The sequence below is a fragment of the Natrix helvetica genome (genome assembly GCF_964273705.1).
Source record: "Natrix helvetica genome assembly, chromosome: 2".
In the NCBI taxonomy this organism is placed as follows: domain Eukaryota; kingdom Metazoa; phylum Chordata; class Lepidosauria; order Squamata; family Natricidae; genus Natrix; species Natrix helvetica.
In genome coordinates, this window is record NC_138552.1 from 198811935 (window position 1) to 198835910 (window position 23976).

Genomic DNA, 23976 nt, shown 5'->3' on the forward strand with positions numbered 1-23976 from the left:
CGGGAAAACACAGTATTATGTAATTGTTCTGTCTTAGGTTAACCGTGATATTCATTTTTAAAATGCCTGTTTTCACTACCTTTACATTTTCTTTCCAGTTACTTATCTTTCAAGATTTTGATAGTAAGAATTTCTGCTTCAAGTGTAACATTACACTCCACAAAGGAAAAAAAACCTATTTCATTCCTATGTAGAATTCTTATTAATTTTTTGTTTAATTGTTTGTAGTATTTTTTTTTATTTTTCTATTATACATGTATATTGTATAAAATTAAAGTTTGTATTGACCACTACATGGTACTGAGAATATGCACCTTTTCTGTTTCCCCCTACATCAACCAGGATCCACCTGTAGCAGTGACTCTTGGACTTCGCATGGAAGAAATGATTTTTAATCTTGCTGATACTCATTTATTTTTCAATGATTTAGAGGTATGTACAAAATATAATGTGTATTAGAACACCTATTTCCAATAATCTCTACTTCTTCCAGTTGTTTGAAGCCAGATATAGAGAGTGAACTAGGTTAACTATATCATTATCCTAGATACTTTTGGTATGGTTAGATTGGCAAATATGGAAATAATTAACAAGATTAGGTTGCTATTAACTTTTTAAAAATCAGATCCATTTGGTACGTTCTATTAGTTTTAACTTTTCATTGTTCTACTATAGGACATAATAAGAATTAAAAAGAAGCCTCTTGCTCTCTCATTTTCATCCTAAGCCATTAAAATAGATGGGCTGATAGTGCATGCTCAGTTCTACTATCACCCAGCCTACAAATACATTTGCCAAGGAATGGTGTTAAAAAAGAATGAAGAACTTTTGAAACTCCCATAGCAAACAATAGGAGCAACATCTATTCATGTTTTTTGCAGCCTGTCCTATCTCGACATACAATTCCTAAGCCTAACAAAAATAGCTGTTGATAGTTCTGAAAGGAAACAAGAAGAGGTGAAAGGCGTTTCTCATTATTAGCTTAAAATGTATTTTCACTTGCTCATAAGAAATATCAGAAACCTGACATTCAGAGTTTTCATCTTTTGATCAGGGAACATTCTGTACGCTCGCCTCCTTTTTGTTCCTATATTCCTGTAAATTTTAATTAATACAGGAAAACATTCTGACTTGAATGAGTGTCAAACTTAGAAATATGCACAAGAGCACTGAATGGTTTCTAAACTCAGTTCCACTTTTAGGCAAATTAAAATCCCATGCTATTGTTCGTTAATGTTAACAGAATTTTGCATCGGGGTAGTTTTATAATGAATTTTAAGAAAACATTTCAGCTATTAGATTTACTAAAGTTATATTTACATGTTGGATTGTTAAGTCCAATTTTATTTTCCTTATCTCTTTAAATTATACAAATAGTTGGCCTACATTTTATTTTTACTGTCAAGGAAATCTTTTCTCTTACATTTGGCAGTTAATCTATACCAAATTTGTTATTATCTGTCAGATAAAGATGAATAGAATTTGTTCTTCACTCTAAATTCTGCAACTGCTAAGATCTGCATAATAGAGTTTTTGTTTTTACTAGCAGTGAGTCATTGTTTTTATTGGATAATGAAATTACTGACCTTTCCAAAATATTTTTTTTTTGTGGGTCAACTGTAGGTTTTATACTCCTTAGTAAAAATGTCAAGTTCTGAAGAATTCTTTGGTAAGAAACTAGTTGTACTGAGATAATAATTTAATTTAATGTTATAGCAGTCAAAATCAGTTATTGCACATGAATTTGTAAACGCTCAGTAATGGAAAATATATTTTATCTTTCTTAGTTTTGAACTTGCACAGCCAGTGGCCCACTGTGACTTGAGTATAGCCAGTTCTGTAGCTGTTTTAAAAGGTATTTTACCTTAAATTAACATTAACAGAGAGCTTCCTTACAACACAATTTTTACCTCATTTCTATTATAACCACATAGCAGTGATTCTGATATTATGCAAGCAGAGTTTAAATTTCCACTGGAATGGGAGGGAATTAATTTAGGTTGATGGCCTTGAAAACTTCATTATACATGAACTGATTTATGTATAGTTAGCTTAAAATTTTGACAGGCTTGAGGTTTAGTTTAAATAACTATAATTTTTTCAATAATAATTCTGCAAACAGTATAGCGCACAAAACACTATTTTGTTCCTCAAAATATGTAACAGGAAATGACAAAATAATAAAAAGGGTGTACCACAGAATATACTTGGAATATTGCATTCAGTTTTGGTCGTCACGGTGTAAAAAATATATGGAGACTCTAGAAAGAGTGTAGAGAAGAGCAACAAAGATGATTAGGGGACTGGAGGCTACAATATATGAAGAACGGTTGCAGGAACTGGACATGTCTATTTTAATGAAAAGAAGGACTAGGGGAGACATGATAGCAGTGTTCCAATATCTTGCCACAAAGAAGAGGGAATTAAGCTAATCTCCAAAGCTACCTGAGGGTAGAACAAGAAGCAATGGGTGGAAACTAATCAAGGAGAGAAGCAACTTAGAACTAAGGAGAAATTTTCTGACAGAACAATTAATCAGTGGAACAACTTGCCTCCAGAAATTGTGAATGCTCCAACATTGGAAGTTTTTAAGAAAATGTTGGATAGCCATTTATCTAAAGTAGTGTAGGGTTCCCTGCCCAGGCAGGGGGTTGGACTAGAAGACCTCCAAGGTCCCTTCGAACTCTGTTATTCTATTCTATTCTAAGTCAGAGAAATAGATAAGCCACATTTATATCATATTTCCAGATTATAAATGGTTTCTTTTTTAAAAAGAGAACAGCAGACAAAATGTATATCCTCACTAATTTTAAAGACTATGGCAAATTTATAATCTTTCAAAATGAAAAAAGTACATGAAAACAAAAGACCCATTAATCATTAATAAAAGATAACTTGATAATACATTTACAAATACCTTCAGCTGTGATTCACATCAAGGATTTGACTTACTAAATATATTCTAGCTAGACAGAAACACTCCTGTAAAATCTTATGTATTAATAGCCATGTGTCTGCTAGTCCGCCTGTTTACAGTTTCCTCCTAAATTGCTTTCCTAATACTAGGGAGAGACATGGGAAATTAAAAGAGACAGAATGCTTTTTTGTTTGTTTGTTTGTTTCCAAAATCTTTGTGTCAGCATTCCAAATATCATGCAGAATTAAATCAGAGTCCAAGGCAGAGCTATCCTTAAAGTTCCAATTTAATAAGACAGAAACGTTAGCACAAACTGTGAAACCGAATCTGAACTTCTGGGGTTTCCACCCAGTTGAAAGTTCATGATCTTGTCCTCACACCCACAAGTTCTTCACATGGTCCAATCTTTCTCTGCCACACTGGCATCTCCACCCATCTAGTTCCGGTCAGGTGCAGAGGTGCGGAGACAAAAGATGACCTTGGTCTTCTAGAAAGGAATGTTCTATTTTGACAACAACACATTCTACAATTCTACTCCTTACTATTCCCCCTCCCAATTCCCCACTAATGAAACAGCATAATAAAGAAATAGAGAGAGTGTGTGTGGCAGGCCAAATATTCTTAAAGGAACTGCTGCAGGCCTGACAGTTTGCCTTTTTCCCAGATGGAGATTAACAGCAAGATTTTTGTCCCTAGGAAGTACAGAGGCAAAGGAAAGTTTATAATGTCTTGGTGGCATCACTCATTAATCGTTTCTATCCCTTTCATCACTGCTTGTATAACTATATTACACCACACTGCAAATTTGAGACAAGGGTAAAATGGATATTCAAAATTGCTCTATAATAGTGTAGATGTGATGGAAGACTTTAAAATGTCTAACAGAGAAAAACAAATGAGATCACATGAAGTAACATCAGGCAGATCAGCAAAAAAAAAAACAAAAAAAAAACCAAACAATCATGAATGAGAAAAAGATCCGTCTAGCATTACTAAGAGTAGTAAACATTGCAAGGATCTCAAAAAGAGAAACCTGAGAAAAATGCTCATTTTGCAAGAGCTTTCTTTTCAAAGCTTAAGTTTCCATTAAAATGGAGGACCCAGATTGTTGGGGGCAATATGCTGACTCTGTAAACCACTTAGAAAGGTCTATAAAGCACTGTAGAATATAAGTCTAAGTGTTGTTCTTGTTATATAACCTTAACAAGGTGCTGAAACATTCTCCTATGCAACCCTTTAATAATAGTTCCACTCTGGATCATGTGATTGACAGTTAAGCATTTAGAATTATGCAATTGCCAATATTCTAGCTCAGCCTCCTCTTCCATAGGGATCCATTGGAGGTGTTGTTTTCCCTGTAGCACCTGACCCACTTTTGAATGTCATTATTTATTGTAGTACCCTTCCACCAAATTTGGTTCCATGCTTCTAAGCCTTTGGAAAGTTACTCTGCTAATGGAAGGACAAGATGTCTTTTTGCATAATTTATTTCCAACATTCCTTATGGGTTTCAAAGAATTAAAAATGGGTTCAGCAGATAGAATGAAAACAATGAGATAAACAAGTACAGAGGAAACAAATGCCAGAGAAAGAAAAGAACAGGAAAAAGAAACCAAGGAAAGAGAGTCAAACGTAGTTTGATTGGAAAGTGTAACCTGGGATGTACCTATAATAAACAATATGTTGGAAATCTTGATCTATAATCTATCTAACTCTTACTGGGATAGGAGAGGAATGTCATTAAACTAAATATTTCACATATTCTCAATTCAAATGGAACATTTAACAAAGTAGCAGCAGGAGTATAACCATTGGTGAGATATGTGCTTTGAAATCCCAAAATCATTCTGCTTTATGATGTATAGAAAATGAAATGGTAATTCAGGATGAAATAGAATTGCAGGTACCTATTAGTAGGCTGATAAAGCAGAAAAGGAATTAAAGAAAGGAAGCAAGAATTCTTCCTAATTTGACCACTTACATCTTTATGGCTATGGCCCAAATCTTCTATTTTCTTTGTAATTTTATAAATTCTATAAGAAATTTTGAGTTTTTAATAGAAAAAGGAGCATTTATTCCACACTCAAATTGTGGAAGAAATTACAATTCCTCACTAGGATTTTTTTCCCATATAACTTTTCCTTTATTCATTCTAAATATTAAAATTTTATTTTGTAGGGCTCAGATTTTAAAAGACATCTTAATCTGAATTTTTTTAAACTATGTTTGTATTGGTTATCTTATTGAAACTTTTGCATCATGCCCTTTCGTATGAGTTCAAGGTAATTAACAGCAAAGTTGTGACATGTGACATAATTGTTTAGAACCTGATATGAAATACCTTCCAGAAAAAAGCAGGAAACAACCATAAATGTAAAAAGTACAAATTCAGCAATAGTTGCTTAGAGCTCTAAAACGTAGTTCTGATAATGACATTAAATAGCCGTACTACATCAGTGATAATGATTTTTTTAATCAACTAGAAATGGAAAACTAGTTGTGCTCAAGGAAGGACACCTAGCATCAGTGACATAGGCCCTGATAATATCAAGGCATACTGCAGTGTCTTTTTTATAGATTGTCCATAATAGCCTGGAAATTGCCTCTAGCCCATAATTAAGCAGTGCAAATGTTGTATCTTCCCCTGTGTCAAAATAACTGAACATTGGTTGCTTTCCATGCTCAGTTCACCCTAGAAGGCAGTATTAGATCCTAGATTTAGCCACAAAACAGGCTTTTAAATCTAGTTCCAATTGAGTATATTTCTGGAGATATTACTATATAGGAGGATCTCTCCAGGTGGAAGATGTTAATACAGAGAAAAAATTCAGTTCTTTTAACAACAGCTTTAAAAACCAGACATAGCATTTTGAATTCAATATGGGAAGACAGTATAGTTTTGTAGTAAAAGGGTTTGTTTGTTCCATTCATGCTTTCCCTCTTAATAGCCTGTCCATCCAATTCTGGACTAGTTACAGTTCTAACTGCTCTAAAGAAAATTCTGTGAAGCAGTCCAGTTATTACTTAATTAAAGTATCATCACTGTGACAAAGATTTGCTTTCTCCAGTGAGAGCACTGAGGTTATTGGTTGCGACAATGATGAGATGTCACAATTACCACCTTGAAAATTGATCTTTGGTCTTACGAGCGAGACCAGAACTATTATAACCCTGAGTGCTCAAGTCCCAACTTAGTGAACCAGTAGACTTGGGTATTATTTTATTATGAATATCACATAATCATTTTTATATGTTTTATATGCAATTATCAATTATATTCACAGTCTAAGACTGGTGGAAACTTAATACTTCAGGTCCAGGTCCTAACCAATGGCCTAACAATTAATAAGGCAGCATTTAAGAAAATAGACACTATTTTCCAGGCAGGGTGGTTTTTCTAAAAATTGGGTGTTCAGGTCCGATAAATTCAATATTTTCAGATATTATTTCGACTGATAAAACCATCAGAAAAGCAAAATGTACAGTCAAGAATTGTTGCAGTTTGATACATTTTTATTCAAAGTTATTTTTCTTTTAAAAGTCTGTTTATTTTTCAAAAAGATAAGTATTATTGCTTGCCAGTGTAGTCAACAACGGAGCATGAAAAATAGATACTTTTGAAAGTTATGCATTACTTTTTTATTTGTATAATATACATTGATTTTAAGTTCTGTTTATTGACATAGTGCTGATGATAATAATTTTTTTATTTTTCATTTTGTGTTTTATATTGGGGCTTCTTATGCAGGAGAAGCAAACATATACTTAAGTGTTGTGTTAAGACTTGTAAATCTTAATTGGAGCAAAGGGGAATCGTGTGTGTATGTGTGTGTGTGTGTGTGTTTTCATGTACTACTTAGAATTGTTGATAACCATAGCAATCTTTGAAGTATTGCAGTATATCTAGGAATATACCAGTTGATCATATTGGAGAAAAAAGAAATAATAATAATAATAATAAATATTTATTTCTTAGCCGCATCCTCTCCCGAAGGACTCGGGGCGGCGTACAACAAAACATAGGAAATAAATATATAGACAAACATACATATACCAAAAACATATACCAAGACATATACAAAACATATACTAGGAGGAGGCGAACTGGTAGATAAAAACAAGTAAAAACACAATGTTTAAAAACCCCTAAGTAAATTGGATGCAATTAAAATATCCCAGATAAAAAACCCGTCAGGAGCGATATAATTGGATCAGAGTTGAGCCAGGCCAGCTACTTGGAATAGGTGGGTCTCTAATAGCTTTACCTTATGAAATTGTAAATGCTCATATTCTGCCATCTGCTGGCAATAGAGGTGGTAATCCTCAGTTAGATTTTTCACTTTAAAGCATCAATGTAAAACATAAAACAAGAGATTGCTGCCCTATTCTAAAACATATTATCTTACTAGGAATGTGATCAAGTACATATAGATGATGTATCGTCAGATGACAATGGACAAGACCTAAGGTAAGATGTGCCTTGAAAAAAAAATGAAGCAAATTTAAATAAAGTATGTATTTTTAGGAAGAAATAGTATTCACTTTTGCATATTTTGGGTGTTTGCAGTACCTACAGTTTTGCAACTGATGGCTTCCATGCAGCTGCAAGTAGTGCAAACCTTTGTCTGCCAACAGGTGTAAGAGGAGGAGTTGACTGGATGAGGAAGCTGGCATTCCGTTACAGAAGAGTCAAAGAATTATATAATACTTATAAAAACAATGTAGGAGGTAAGGGTGGTTTTTTTTTCAATATGACATTAACATCAATCTTGTACTCTTCTGAAAATAATTATTTAATATATAAATAATGTATAATAATAATAATAATAATAATAATAATAATAATAATAATAATAATAATAATAATAATAATAATCAGATGGTCAAGATCCTGTGGGGTTTTCGTATACAAACAGACAAAATACTAGCGCATAACACACCAGACATCACACTGGTTGAGAAAAAGAAGGTTACAATCATAGACATCGCAATACCAGGTGATAGCAGGGTTGAGGAGAAGGAACATGAAAAAGTCGCGAAATACCAGGACTTAAAAATTGAAATTCAACGATTATGGCACAAACCAGCAGTGGTAATTCCAGTGGTAATTGGCATACTGGGTGCTATTCCAAAAGCACTGGAATTACATTTAAAACAGTTAAAACTTGACAAAATCACCATCAGTCAAATGCAAAAAGCTGCACTGCTTGGATCTGCACGTATATTAAGAAAATACGTTACGACGTCCTAGGCCCCTGGGTGGGGCCCGACTAGTAATCAATGCCAAATCCGGCGAATCAACTGGCCGCTGTGATACAATCGAATAATAATAATAATAATAATAATAATAATAATAATAATAATAATAATAATAATAATAATAATAATAATAATAATAATAATAATAATAATAATAATAATAATAATAATAATAATAATACAAAATAACTATGGGTGGTTTGGATGTTTTGTGAAGAAAACTGGATGAAGAAAAAAGAGGAATAATTTACAGTCTTTCATTAACTAGTTGTGTAATACCTGGAATACTGCATCCAGTTTTGGTCACCAAATTACAAAAAAAAGATGTTGAGACTTTGGGAAAAGTGCAGAGAAGAGCAACTGGGATGATTCCCGAAGACTAAAACGTATGAAGAATGGTTGTGCAGGAACTGGGTATAGCTAGAAAAGAAGGACAAGGAGTGACATGATAGCAGTGTTCCAGTATTTGAGGAGCTGCCACAAAGAAAAAGGGATTAATTTATTTTCCTAAGCACCAGAAGGCAAGACAAGAAACACTGGATAGAAACTAATCCAGTAGAAAAGCAACCTGGAATTAAGAAGAAACTTCCTAATGATGATAATAATTAACCGGTGGAACAGCTTGCCTTCAGAAGTTGTGGGTGCTTTGTCATTGGAGTAAATGTCTATGGAGATTCTCAGTCATCCATGTCATGTTTGCCCCAAGATGTTTTTTCACGATACAACTGGATTTTCTTATTTTTCTTTGAAGACATTTTGCTTCTCATCCAAGAAGCTTCTTTAGCTTTGACTGGCTGGTGGGGAATGGAAGGATTATATTCCTTGCAGACAGCTGGTCATTCGCATTCTTTTAGAGAGTCATTGAGGCCTCTTAGAGGTTCATCTCTGTCCTCATTGTCACCTGAGTAGTGCCTCCATCTTCATCGTTGGAAGTTTTTAAGAAGAGGCTGGATAGCCACTTGTCTCAAATTGTATAGGGTCTTGAGCAGGAGGTTGGACTAGAAGACCTCCAAGATCCCCTCCAGCTCTTTTCTGATTAACGTTTGGAGCTTAAATTGCAGGTTTCTTCAGCTCTCCTTGCATTAGTTAACTTAGATGACAAACAGTTGCTTTAGCTTTTCATCTCAAGTTAAAACGTCTTCTGTGCCTTTGAAGAGAATCTTCCTAGACAAATTGGTCTGGTATAGTTTTCTCACTGATGTTGTAGCTTTGTATATTCTAGATTTTCATTACAGATGTATCTCATTTAGTGACTGCTTTATACAGTGCTCTTTTGCAGTTTAAGTCAATGAAGAAAAACTAATTTTATGACTAATCATTGTACATATGACCTTCACAGGTCTGTAAAGCACAGAAAAGCTGAAGTAAGACCATAAGTCACGGTTTCATTTAGTAACAATTTTATTTGAGTTGCCAGACTCAATTGTAGTTGCTAGATAAGGACTACTCGTATTATTAATGTGGAGTAGCATTCAAAAGCATTCTTCACATGCAATCCAATGTAAATAATATTTTAGATGTCATTTACAGTGGTGGGCTGCCAATTTTTTTACTACTGGTTCAGGCACATGCGCTTTCACACGCACAGAAGTGTCCAGCCGGGTGGGCGGAGCATCCCACCACCACTACTACTGGTTCGTCCGATCCGGGCCAAACCAAGAGCAACCCATCTCTGGTCACTTATATTTTATGCATATTATAACCCAGCCAGGGTTCAAGACTAAGCAAAGATCTCAACCTATGGGGTTGTGAAGGATAAAATCCACATTTGCTTAAGGAATTATATTTGGCATATTTTAGAGCAAGGCTGTAGCTATGCATAGGCATTGTATTGGACACAACTCTTTTAATGATTTAAAAATAAGGTATTTTTTATGTCTGCTGTAATCCGGGAATGGGAGAAAAGTGAGCAGAGAATAAGCAATTAGAAGGATGTATAAAAGGAAGAATGTACAGTAGTGTCAGGAAATAGTGAAGAGAGACAGAATATATTTAGGCAGAAAAGGGATATTAGAGGAAAAGAAAGGGAGAGAGCACATTTAGAATATGCATAGTTTTAGAAAATTTGTATAACCAGTGGACAATCCCCTGTTCAGCAAATCCAGTGTCTAGAAAATGTTTCAGTTTCAAAAGAAACAAACCCTGACAACACCTTTTGTGATATTATTGGTTAAATATGGCAAAGTGTAATACCTTCTCCTCAGCATAGCATACCTTACCAGCCCATCTTATCTCCTCCTCATCTTCTAGTGCTTTCCTTTTCTTTCTCATCTCAGTCACCATCACTGTGACCACCATGGGATATCTCACAGGCTTTCTTGCCCCTTGTCTTCTGATGGTCTACTGTTTCCCTCCCTTTCTCCTTTTAGCCACTATTATCATTGACATCCAAAATGATCATCACCCAGATGAAGCTTGTTACGCAGATAAGCAGTGATTAACCCCAAGATTAACATTAGACTAACAATCAAGAAGCAAACAACAGCCCAAACAAAGAACCACTAAGACCACTCCAATCAATATTGTCCGGGCAAGCCACTAGGATATAAAATGAGAGCAAAACCCACTCTCTACTACACTGATGATGTTACCTAGTTTGTTGAGACATCTGCAAGAAAACAACCAAGCTCAGAAAGCACTAAGGACTCTTCATTGACATCCAGGCATGACACATCCTATCAGTCTGCTTGCTCAGAAGCTTCCCAGCATTTTCTCTTTCTCATTTCAGCCATTATTAGCACCACTGCCAATCAATCCTGCATGTTATATCTCAAGGACAGTTTTCTCATTAGCTTCCCATTCCTTTCTTCCTTCAGCATTCAGTACAATTGAATCCAGCCAACCCACCAGCCCATCCCTTAATCTTTCCAAGACCTTTTCTGCTCTCCTCAGTCAGCTACCTGTTCCAAACTGCCCTCATCTCAGCAGCAAGGACTGGTTTCCCATTCAAGACATCTTCCTACAACTGTCTTCCTTCAACTCACATGCCTTCCTACAGGGACCATCAGTGGCCTTGGCTTTCTCCTAATGTCCTGCCCCAAGTAGTGCATGGAACATCTGTCCCCCTGATGTGAGGCTGGCCCCAACCCCCCTATCCTTTTGTAAGGCCCTAAATACCTGGCTCTGCCTGATGACCTGGGCCCCCAATGGAGGAACAGCACAGTGGAGATGGTTGATCAAGTAACAACAGATCCCAGCTACCCCCATTCTGCTACCACCCTCCCCATATGTCCTGAGATATTAATCTTTGGTTTTAATTTGTGTATCCCAAAGGTGCTTTTTCAAAGGGCAACTTGACTTTCTTTGTTTTTCCTTGAAGATCTGTCTCTTCTCATCCAAGAAGCTTCTTCAGTTCTTAATTTATTTATGTTTTAATGTAGATATATTTTATGACTATAAACCACATAGAGTACCTTATGGTAAGATGGGTGACGAGGGAGTGGGTGGGTGGGTGAGTGAGTGCGTGAGTGAGTGAGTGGACAAATGAACCACCACCTTTTGGACTGTCTGAAACAAAATAACCTTTAATATGTATTATTAAGTAAATTAGAAGTAGTAATATGCACTGGAGACAAATTTCTTGTATGTTCAATCACACTTGGCGATAAAGCTGTTCTATTCTGCTCTGCTCTGCTCTCTTTTACATTCACAAGCAAGTGAACTGAAATATTTTTGTAGAAAAATATGTTATCAGTCTAAATTAACATGGGACTATAATTCCTGTTAAACAGAATGCACTCTTAAGAACTTTTTTCTTTATGAATCAGGACTTCTTGGCCCTGCAAAAAGAGATGCATGGCTACAGTTAAGAGCAGAGATTGAAGCTCTCACTGACTCCTGGCTGACCAATGCACTTAAATCATTATCAATTATTAGTACAAGGTGAGTACAAACTCATTTTTTTAAAAAAAAATTATATTACAGAAGCAAAACAATATTAAAGGCAAGAGCAGATAACAAGATACTTGTAGGCATTCAATTTCCTGCAGATATGTTCTTCATGCATTTTTTGGCATTTTTTATTTCTGTTTTAAACAAAAATAAATGGATGGTAAAATGCTAGCAGCTAGTATTCACTTTATTAACAGGAATGCATCCAGGACCCTTAGGCATTCTTAGAAAATAAAAACAGAATATTTTAAATATTTTAATAGAATAGTAGAAGCATGGCTGCCCCTTGAAAATTGATTAGAGTGGTTAGAGGAAGTGATGAGTGTTTACTGACTCACTACACTCAACATCAAAGGCATTTGGTAAGAAAATATTCCAAAGGCATCACCTGGCCAACAGAATACAGCGGGACCTCAGGTCGCGAATGGTTCTGACCACAACCAAATCGGGTGCTGACCAAAAAATCCGCTAAAAGTTTCACTCCGTTCACGAACACATCCTCGGGTGGCGATCAAACACTGCCGCTTGGGCAGGGAAAATCCCCTTCAGCGCCTTTTTTTGTGTGTGTGTGTCCTCGCATGTGCAGTCACTCTTGCTTCCGGTCACAACCAAATCAGGTGCCATCCGAAGTCCTGGAACAGATTACGGTCATGACTCAAGGTCCCACTGTATCCACCTATCCCCTATATAATGCAAATGTGATATTGTAAGTAGGAGATTAGGCATTGAGGTAGTCTCCAACTTATATAAGAGATAGGTGGATATTTGTTCAGCGACCATTCAAAGTTGCAATGGCACTGAACAAATGGTGATGACAACTATTTCTCAGAGTTCCAACCATCTCAGCATCCCACCAAATATGTGATTATGATCCAGAAGCTTGGCAAGTGAATCATATTTCTGACTGGTTGCAGTGCCTGATGATCACATGATTAATATTTGCAATCTTCCCTATTGCTTCCCTATGAGGTCATTTAGGAAGACAGCAAGAAAGGTCACACATCTCTGGGATAAGTTTCCCCTATCTGCCTGCTTTCTCCCAATCCCTCTGCACTTGTGCCGTGCCTCTCACACACTTCCTCATGCACTTTCCATGACTTGCATTACAGTCCCCATGACCTACAGCTTTGGGGACCCCTCCCGACTGCATCACTTAGCAACGGAAATTCTGGTCTCAGAATTTTGCTGTAGTAAATCAAGGACTACACTATAGGGAACTGCTCTACAAAAAGCCAGGCTATTTGCCCATCCAGCTATCATATTCTATAAATTGTATAGCCTGTAAAATTATGTTGATTTCTTTGTAAGTTCAAAAAGTGATAAATAAAAATGTTATCTGAGACAAAAAGGGTATTTTTTCCATTCATAAAGTAATTCATATTCTGTGAATTTAGAAACTGAGTTAAAGGTGTGTGTTTATCTATGGATCATCACAACCATGAAATTTGCAACGTACAGAATATTGCAATATTTATTATTAGTGCAGTAATAATTGAAATAGTAATTGATGGCTGATCTGTAGCTAATTTGTTTTATCATTATGCAGATGTATACTCTGTCTTTCTTTATAGGAGTAACTGTGTAAATGTCTTGGTAACAACAACTCAACTTGTACCGGCTCTAGCAAAAGTGCTTCTGTATAGTTTAGGAGGTGTTTTTCCTATTGAAAATATTTACAGTGCAACTAAAATAGGTATGTATCTCAATTCTTTTCAATTTACATAATTTGCTGATAGTTTCCAAACATCTTCTAATCTACTAATGCCATTTCAGCTCAGTTAACAAATGTCTTCACTTTTAAGAATTGTATGTAAAAACTATATATAAAGCACTAGACAAGTAGAGTGAGATTCCTAGTTAAAACTCTCCCTTTCTCTCTCTCTCTCTCACACACACACACACTTACACACACCCTTTAGGATGTACCAACTCCACTATTATCATTAGTAAGGTTATTCAAGCATTTGAAAGAGGTACTTTACAAACATGTATTCTCATTAAAATAGGCTCTCTTTTTTGCAAGGCACAACTGTTTCTGAAGCAAAGTGACTGCATGCTTGAATGGCTTTCAAAGCAACTGTATACAGCTGCTTTGATGATTTGAAGAGATTTGTTTTGTTCATACACCTGCATATTGTGGTACACCTTTTTTAAAATGCTTTGCATGCTTCATTGACTCAGAACATCCTTATTCAGAAAAATTGACCTTCTCCCAGGATGGAAAATGTATTGAACTTCAAAATGTTGAACTCTGAAAATAAAAAAGGGCTACTCTAAGAAAACAAGTGCAGCTTTTGAGATACCCAGATTGCAAGAGAACAGACACCTGGTAGTTTATGTCCAGAGGAAGAAACAAATGACATGCTTTATTAGGGTTCTAGCAGGATACCTTGCATGTTGTCTTAACATACCAAATATTAGCTTTCCTGAGTTTCCATTGAGTTGTGGCAGAAAATAAATTTAAAAGTCACCAATATTATTAATAAGGCTTGTCTGTGATTATTTGTTTTGTATATGTATCCCTTAGACTTTTTAGAGTTCACTGTGATATTTCTTTTTTGAGAGCTCAAATAAATAGTGCATTATTTTTCAGGAAAAGAAAGCTGCTTTGAGCGTATAGTGTCCAGGTTTGGCACTAACATAACTTATGTTGTGATTGGAGATGGCCGAGATGAAGAGCATGCAGCTAATCAGGTAACTTCTCTCTGAACACTTATCTCATTTATCTTCCAGGAAAAGAAAGTTGCTTTGAACGAATAATGCAAAGGTTTGGCAGAAAAGTAGTATATGTTGTAATTGGGGATGGTGTAGAAGAAGAACAGGCAGCCAAAAAGGTAATTTGTTTCATGAAATGTTGGTGTGTTCTATAGATATTTACGCAAGCTTATTTTGTTTGCATTTCTCTTAGTATGGCACATTGTCAAATTATTTCATATGCCACGATCATAAGAAGTAAGACATAATCAAACCATTTGGATTCAAGCACAGGCTTTATGAGGATGGGCAAGATATGGAAATTGAATAAAATATACGCTGATTACACCGTAGATCTTTTTTTTAAAAAAAAAAACTAACTCTAAGCAAATTAAACAAGTTGCGTGGATTTGCAAGGCCCAGAAAAGTGTATTTTGTGTCATATAATCGAAAAAGCACATTGATCTTCTTACAAAACTGAAGGGAATAATATGCAAAAAGCTACTTATTTCAGAGTGTAAGCTATAAATATATTTTAAGAAATTGATTATAATTTGAATTGATTTCATTCTCGAGACAGACACAGCTGTATCTATTCCTCATTTCCATTTAGAGAGCTGTGATTACTCCTGGGGCCTGGGGGGCAAAATTGAGCAAAAAACAGCCCTTTTTTCATTCATTTCTGCCCTCCCCAGCCCCCAGGAGCTCTCTGAAAGCCTTCTACAGGCTCTGCACAGCCATTTTGGTGAAGAGGGCGGCGCTTATGGAGGCAAAAAATGCTGTATTCAATGTATAAGACACACCCAGATTTTCAGTCTCTTTTTTGAGGGAAAAAGGTGCATCTTATACTGCAAAAAATACAGTACTTGATTATTAAAGTAATTTATGATCATATAAGTGCCTAATATATGAACATTGTCCTTAAAGAAATCTAGCAGGAAATCTACTGTACTTCAACACATTTCATACTTCAGAATAAATATAAGCAAAGTGGAGAAAACATATAGATTCAGATATACTGCTTGCCTGAGCCATACAGAATGAAGAGGATGTGTCTTGGATCCCATATAAAATATAAAATATAGTTAATATATTATTATCAATCTCATAATAATGTTAAAAGTTAGCAATTTTGTGGGGCCACATTGTTAGCTGTTCAGGGCTGTGGGTTAGACACATCTGATCTAGAACAATCTTAGAATTGGAGAACATAAAGGAGATACATATGTATATATATGTATGTATGTATGTACATACATATATATGTATGTATGTATGTATGTATGTATGTATGTATGTATGTATGTATTTGTGTTACAACCCCTGGAAATTCCCTGGCTCAGCTGATAAGGAGGAGAGCCTGTGGCTGAGTGGCTAAGACTATTGCCTAATATGTAATACAGCCCAGGTTCGAATCCCAGTAAGGGTATGGCTAGCTGATGAGAGCTAAATAGCTTGAAATAGATCAATAAATAAACAGAAATATATATATTTCTGTCTGGATGGTTTTCTGTAATGAGCCGAAGGACACACAGCCGAAGGTTACAACCCCTGGTATGCCCAAATATGGGAGGGAGCTCACTACTCCCCCTTTCTGTCCTTCGGCTCATTACAGAAAACCATCCAGGCAGAAAACCATATTTTTATTTTTAATGTTGCCTTTTTATATTTGTGTTGTATTTGTGCTGATAAATAAATAAAGGGTGACTAGTATAGGTTCAAATCCCAGTAAGGGTATGGCTAGCTGATGAGAGCTAAATAGCTTGAAATAGATCTATAGTAGTCTCCCTTTATTTATTTATCAGCACAAATACAACACACACACACACATATATATATACATACACATTCATACACACACATACACACACACACACACACACACACAAAATAGACATTATTTCCTGGTGTTCGTTTAGCAACTTTAGTTGCAGTGCTGGTTCCAAATGGTTGCCTTATAGATGCAATATAGTGTTAAGAATGTCTGGTAGCCTATTCAGGAAACTGGGTGATTGATTATCTTAGAGTTGGCATGATTCCTTCTAACTTTACCTGTTGTGTGCATGAACATTTGTAGATTTAAAAAAAGAAGGCAATTTTTTTCAAATAGATCTGCAGTCAGTAAAAATAAAGTTATTAAGCTTTATTAACAGACATACTAATGAACTTTTGCAGTGTTTTTAATTGCAGAAAGGGTGTATTCCTCATAAGAGATTGCTTTCCTAAATTCACTGACTGATACTTGGTAATCATTGTAGAAGTTTTGAATATTGAATAATATAACCTAAGTGACTATGTTGCTTTCAAGGAAAGTTTCATACATGACAGCAATTTAATTCCATATATAACAAATACAGGGGGTGGGGGTTGTATCGCCTATATAGACAGAAGTATAGGTTCAATTTGGGGGTATATTCTGGGTAATCATTGCTCAGAGAGAAATGAGCTGTACTGTAAAAGTTAAACTGAAAGCAAGCACTAGAATTAAATGCATGGTACGTTCATTTGCCTACTTATTCTCAAGTATTGTACTTTCTGAAGAAATCAGAAGGCATGATAGTTGTAAATTAAAACTAAGCACAGTGATCCAGTAAAAGTCGTTAATATTTTATATTAATGGATCCCCTCTGTAGTATACAAAATATATTTTGTAATGAAGATTATTACATACTTGACTGCTACTAAATTTACTTCTTTGAAATATAAACAATATTATTCCTAACATAGGCTTGGTAAATAAAGTTGGAGTAACATTTTGGTGTAGTAGTTAAGGCATCAAGCTAGAAAGTGGGAGACTTTGAATTCTAATCCCCCATCTTAAGCACAAAGCCCAGCTGGGTGACCTTGGGCCAGTCATTTTCTCTCAGCCTCTCAGAAACTACAAGTTTCTCTCAGAAAATACAAGGACTGATCTAGACAATCTCAGAAACAGATACAATTGATTTTTTTTAAAAAAAAGTTGAACTTATTAAGGTACTTATGCACCTTTTTGTATATTTTTTCAGATCTATTTGGACATTTGCTTTGTTTTATTTTTTTTTTGTCTGTGTCCTACTAAGGATAATCATAATATATAAGAGAAAATATGTGATGGGTATGATAGATATATTGTTTATTCTTCTTGCTTTCTCTCTCTCCCCCCCTAACTAATGCAGCATAACATGCCTTTCTGGAGAATATCTAGCCACTCCGACCTCCTGGCTCTACATCAAGCGTTGGAATTAGAGTATTTGTAACTGTTCTTTTTTTATACATATTTCAAAGTACACTGATCTTTTTTTTTTTTTTTAACTTTGGATATGGCGCCTCTGGCTTTACACATATTATCGTCTTAAGAAGAAAGAGCAATACATGGATTCCATTGCAAAGAATTCAGATCACTGAATGGAGACAGACATTTTAATACGACATAAGGATTCTCTACATGGTCTTATATATTCAGAATTTTGATGATTAAAGAACTAGACAAATGGTTGCTAGTTCACACCAAATGAGCCCTAGCCAGAGTGAACAAGGTTTGCAATAGACAAGAAGGAGAAGAATGAATGCATTTTGTGAATGACAAGGGTGGTATTCAACAACATTCCTCACAATGGGATATATTCTCAGCACAGAGGTTTGAATCGAACTTTAGGCTACCTACCTGACCCAGAGAATTGGGATGCACTTGGACTCTACAATGGCAATCCTATCTCAATCCGTAATAGGTGTAAATTATTATTGAAAATAATTTACTGTGACATTAGCAACTGACTTTGGAAGTGGATGCAATTTATTATATTGTTTTGTTTTGTTTTTGGAGGTGTGTGGGAAGGGGGTATATAATAATAATTGTCTCTTTTATAAACTTGGCAGACAGAATGTGCATAATGATGTGTTGTGCCTTAAATGACAAGATCTTGTTTGTGTGTTACAGTGTAACATTGGTTTAAAATTATGTAGATAGAAAGATAAATCTTTGTGATAATTTTTGACATGACCAAATTTCAAATTCAACTAATCAGTACTGCATAAAAGCAGTTTAAGTGTTTGTTGCAGTAAGAGAAAAAAAATATATAACTGAAAGTTAGCGTTTTTATTTAAATTCTTAATAATTCCACTGATTGTATGGAAATATTTTTTTTAAATGTCAAAAGGTTGGAATATTCGGTATTTTGAGAAAATAGTTAACATGACAAATTATTTGACAGTTTTTCATTAATTTTTGCGTTTAAAAAAATTATACACATGGATAACTTGTGCTGCAATGAGTTTAATTTATGGTACATGTGTAAAAAAACCTAGCATGCTACTTTTACCTATTGACCTGATATCCAATTACAATGTAGTATATTTAACATTCAATAAGGTACATATAAACATGGCTGAATGTGGTCCAATGAAAGTTTAAGTAAAAGAAAACAGCTAAATCAATAAAGAAAAGGATTTGCTAGATACTTGTGCAACAAAAAATACAGAATATCAGGGGTGTGAAACTCAATTTCATTGAGGGGCGCATCAGGACTCTGGTTGACCTTGGGGAGCTGGGTGGGCATGGTCACGATGCCACTCCCTAAACTGCTGGCATGTTTCCTCTTCACATTGAGTAGACCGGGCCAAAGCTATGCTGGTCTGATCTTTCCTCTTTGCATTGAATAGACCAGAACAGCCCCATGGGTCGTATCCGACTACATTGTGGGCTGGATTCAGCCCGCAGGCCTTGAGTTTGACACCCCTGCAGTAGACAAACAAAAAGATTACTAGATGAACAATAATATTTTCCTAACATTGTCAAGTAAAGACAAATGTAATCCATAAATTGCCCATTATATGGTCCAGTCAAAAAAAGATCCTTTCAGTTAATGAGTTCCCACCAGGACTTAAATCCGTCATAACTGATTTTGTAGCTGTAGGTCAGCATGAATCTCAGTGGAATGCTCTGTTCCTCTCTGGTTAGTTTTTCGTATGCATATTAACTATGCTTACATTTATTTGCAGCAATGGTTTTTATAACATTGCACTATATTATGGGGGTTCTTGAATAAGTTGGTTTGATTCATACAATATATGAAGTCAAAATCAAACAATTATTTGAATGTGTAGATTCAGCCCTGCATATTATTTTGATCTTGTGTTTGCATAAGAATAGAGTACAAGTCATTTGTTACAAAAGAGGTGGGCAGCATGTGCTATCCTGTCTGTGGCAACACCCCCACCCACTTTAGAATCTCCCCTCGCCAAGAATTTAAACAAGCTGTGACTTTGATGTGGACAACAAGAGTACTTTTGTTCCTTCTAGCTTCTAAGGACTTCTAACATGAGATGGATGGGTGCTGTAATTCCACTGTGTTTATTTTAATGCTCTATTTCACAGGTAGTGCTTGATTTACAACAGTTCATTTGGTGGCCATTCAAAGTTACAGTGACACTGAAAAAAGTGACTTATGACTGTTTTTCACACTTAATGACTGTTGCAGCATCCCCATGATCACATGATCAAAACTCAGATGCTTGACAAATGACTCATATTTATGACGGTTGCAGTATCCTGGGGTCGTGAGCCCCTTTTGCAACCTTCTGACAAGAAAAGTCAGTGAGGAAGCCAGATTCACTTAATGACCATATTACTACCTTAACTGCAGTGATTCACTTAACAACTGTGGCAAGAAAGGTCATAAAATGCGGCAATATTCATTTAACAAATGTATCAGCAACAGAAATTGTGGCTCTTGTGGTCGTAAGTCGAGGACTACCTGTACTGCTTTTATTTTTAAAGTCCATTTTGTAATATTTTTCTCTTAACTGCCTTGTACACCTTTCTTAGGGCCAGATTCTTTCCTGTCTAGTTGCCACAAGTTGTTCATTTCAATTCAATGACTCTGTGATTTTTCTAGTGATGTATAATTTGTGGGTAAGCCTTGTGGGAGGGGAGGAAAGGAATGAGACTGGATAGTTTTTAAGAAGAGGGTAGCAGCCTCTTGATGTAATTAATGGCTGTTGCAGTTATGCTTTGCACATGTGGCTGAAGGGCACTTACCAGTTGACACAAAGAATAGGCTTCCAATTAATGAGCTGTGATAGCAAATCAAACTAATGAAACACGACCACAAGAGTTTAAAAAATCTGAAACACCTTGAGTATAGATAAGAAAATGAAGGAAGATAAAACTGAGAATTGGTCCTTTGTTACCACATTTTTCTGTAACCATTTGTGTGATGGGACAGTGGCTCTCTATAGCATACAGGTAGTTCTTATTTACCAATCACAACTAGGTCTGGTGGCAGCTCTGACTCTAAGCAGCTTGGTTGTAGAGTGAAACATCAGGTGATTGCTCCCAACTTAACAAATGAACTGCGGTCACTAAGCAAGTCCCCACAACCATTACGTGTGACGACTGTGATTTTCAGCTATCAGCCAGCTTCCCCAATGATTTGTTAAAAGCCAGCTGTGAAAGCCACAAATAGTGATCACATGACCATTGCAAATGTACACCTGTTGCCAAGTGCCCAAATTGCACTCTAGTAACGGCGGGAATGCTGCAACAGCCGCAAATATGAAGAACAAGTCATAAATCTCTTTTCGCAAGCTGTCATAATGTTGAGCAGTCACTGCAATGAGCTGGTAAGCTAGGTCTACCTGTACCATTATTATTGGCTGAGTGAAAATCCTTGCAAAATTCAGAAACTTAATAATGGAAAAACACAGGTGCCATTTTTGCCTTACAGAATGCAAAATGCACTTAGGAATGAAACGTTCCAAAAAAAAAAGAGGTAAAATCCTTTGATGAGTACTAAGACTAAGATACTTAACATTTACATCTTGGGAATGGACAAAACAATAGTGTTCAGATATGAATTGGTCTGCAATATGAATAAAAAACCTTTTATCAGTTGAAGTGAATTTCTTTTCTGTGCTATCCTCTGCATTAATAAAATTCATTCTAGTTTAAAAGAGCTTACAGATGGTGTTTCTCACAATTTCACTTGTGATTATTTTTAACGCAGTAAACATTTTATTTTTTCAGGCTTGTTTTAAACTTGTTTTATTTGGCCAAAGGCCCACTGAAAATTATTGTATCAACTTGTCAATATAGAAATATTTTTGGTCATCTTTGGATATTTAGAAATAAATAGGTTAAAAATGTCCATAAAATATTCATAAAGTCTGCAAGCCATCCAACCAATTTTATACTTGTCACATATTTTAGTTACTTAAGGTGAAAATCCATAAGCCCTTATCCCGCATCTTGGATTATAATAAAAAAAATACCTATGAATCATTGAATAATGTGTATTTTTAATGTAGTTAAAAACTTCTTATAAAGGTGTTCCTCAATAGTTTCAAGATATTCTATAAAAATATAAATGGAAGTTATTTTATCAAAATGACAGAATGACACTATTATACAGTACAAGTTTATTTGGCAATGATGTAGAGTTGAGATACTGCAATGTTTTCAATTGACACAATCACCTTTGTTTATTTTGCTTTACATTTGAGTTTGCTAAACATTGCTCCATTATTATTGTATCCATTAATGTTTTGAAAAAATATATATGAAATCCCATGCATAATAACAAGGAACAGAATTGCCAAACGTTTAGATGCAGATATATATATATATATTTTGGACTGCCATTGGTGTTTTTATAGCTTTTTCTCTCCCATCTACCTGTGTGCATATGCACATATACACAATGTTTGTTAAATAGTTGTGCACTTAAAACAATATATTCTGAAGATTATGCTTTTCAATTGCTGTACCAATTTGAACAGAAACGGCACTTAAGTATGAAGCACTTTAAATATAAAGCTTGAGATAGAGGAACAGCACAATTTAGTTTAAGAGAAGTTCAAAGTAATAATGGATAGAGGTTTCAAATCAATACACTACTATAGTGAAATTGAAAAATGAAAGTAAGTAGTTTTCTGCATTTCTCCACACAGTCCCTTCCTTTAGGACTTAATATGTCCTCCTTTCTGTCGTTTTCATTAGCCTTTGGCATAGTGCATCAACTTTGCTGTGACAGACATATCCATGGCTTTCCATTGTCTGCCTCCAGTTGTGTGGAGAGAATTTTTTTTTATCCCTATGCAGATCAATTTTAATAGTTGGAGTGTTTTTTAGTCTTACTTCCCAAATAACGGTAGCAATTGGAGCAGATTTAAATAAGTAAAATACGTTGGCAAATTCTCTTAATAGGATAACATCTTAATTAGGACCAACTCAAATATTATAAACCAAACATAAATTTAAAAAGTTGCAGTTCAAAGTAAATTTGCTCTTCAAATAGGTTGTGCAACAGAACCCAATCTAAATCTTTTTGTATGTTGAAAAATATGGGGCTGTGTCCATTTAAATTTTAGATGTGATTTTCATTTTGGATTGCAGGGAGAAGGATTGGAGTCACGTTTAAATGCTTGAATCAATGCGATATTTAGTACTTTAGTGTGAAGCATAATTGACATGAGCCAATATTGCATTTGAATGCCCAGCAATAGCAGCCTTATGGAACTTTTAAAGCCAAGGACCTGTGTAATGTAAATCATGATTTTATCTAGGGATAATATTATTTAAGAAATTGTAAATTAATATTGAAAGCTTGTACAAAATGTGTATATCTTTAGTATTTCTCAATAAATACATGTGGAAATATTGTCATTTTCTGCACAATCATAGTACTCCTGTATCCTTGATATTCTTTTTTGAAATGTCGTGTTTTGCAATGCATTGTAAAAACAGATACAAAAAGTAGTGCCCCAAATATAGTCATTCCCTAAATGAAAAGCCTTGTTGAGCAGCTGTTTAAGCCAGAAATAATATCCTAGTCCTGTCGAATCAGTCCTTTTTCTGATTCGAACAATTAACCCTTGGAAAAGGATTTAATGCATCTCAATCTCTGCTTTTAGAACATATATTCAAGACTTAATTTCATGTGTTTTCTATCAAAATAAGATCCTTGGGTAGAAGACTATTTTGCACAATCGATTGCTCTACAGATTTTCTCTTCATATTAAAAATTTGAAGACAATTTTCCTTTCTCCTATACACTTAAGACATTTGTTTTCTGAGCATTCAGGATCTATCAGCACATTTACTATCAATATGTTTTATTGAAAAGCGTAGGCTTCTGTATGCTGACTTGTGCTTACAGCCCAAGGGAGGACTTGGATTTGGCCTTGAGGGAGGTCAAAATAATTGCAATAAGATTAGAGCAGGGGTGTCAAACTCGAGG

General features: G+C 35.2%; 1 protein-coding gene across 9 annotated transcripts in view; it reads left to right on the forward strand.

Annotated features, from left to right (window-relative positions):
• The window catches only part of EYA4 (EYA transcriptional coactivator and phosphatase 4), a 120122-nt gene extending 96700 nt beyond the window's left edge, over nt 1–23422 (forward strand). For 7 of the 9 annotated variants that reach the window (XM_081942995.1, XM_081942996.1, XM_081942997.1 and 4 more), the window contains 7 exons: nt 343–432; nt 7327–7385; nt 7485–7645; nt 11944–12058; nt 13639–13760; nt 14801–14901; nt 17917–23422. In XM_081942995.1, the coding sequence (XP_081799121.1) occupies nt 343–432; nt 7327–7385; nt 7485–7645; nt 11944–12058; nt 13639–13760; nt 14801–14901; nt 17917–17997 (729 nt within the window). In that variant the 3' untranslated portion in view covers nt 17998–23422. Of the gene's footprint in view, nt 1–342; nt 433–7326; nt 7386–7484; nt 7646–11943; nt 12059–13638; nt 13761–14660; nt 14762–14800; nt 14902–17916 lie in introns of all 9 variants that reach the window. The other 2 variants (XM_081942992.1, XM_081942994.1) reach the window with 1 other exon arrangement.
• Nucleotides 23423–23976: the final 554 nt, after the last annotated feature.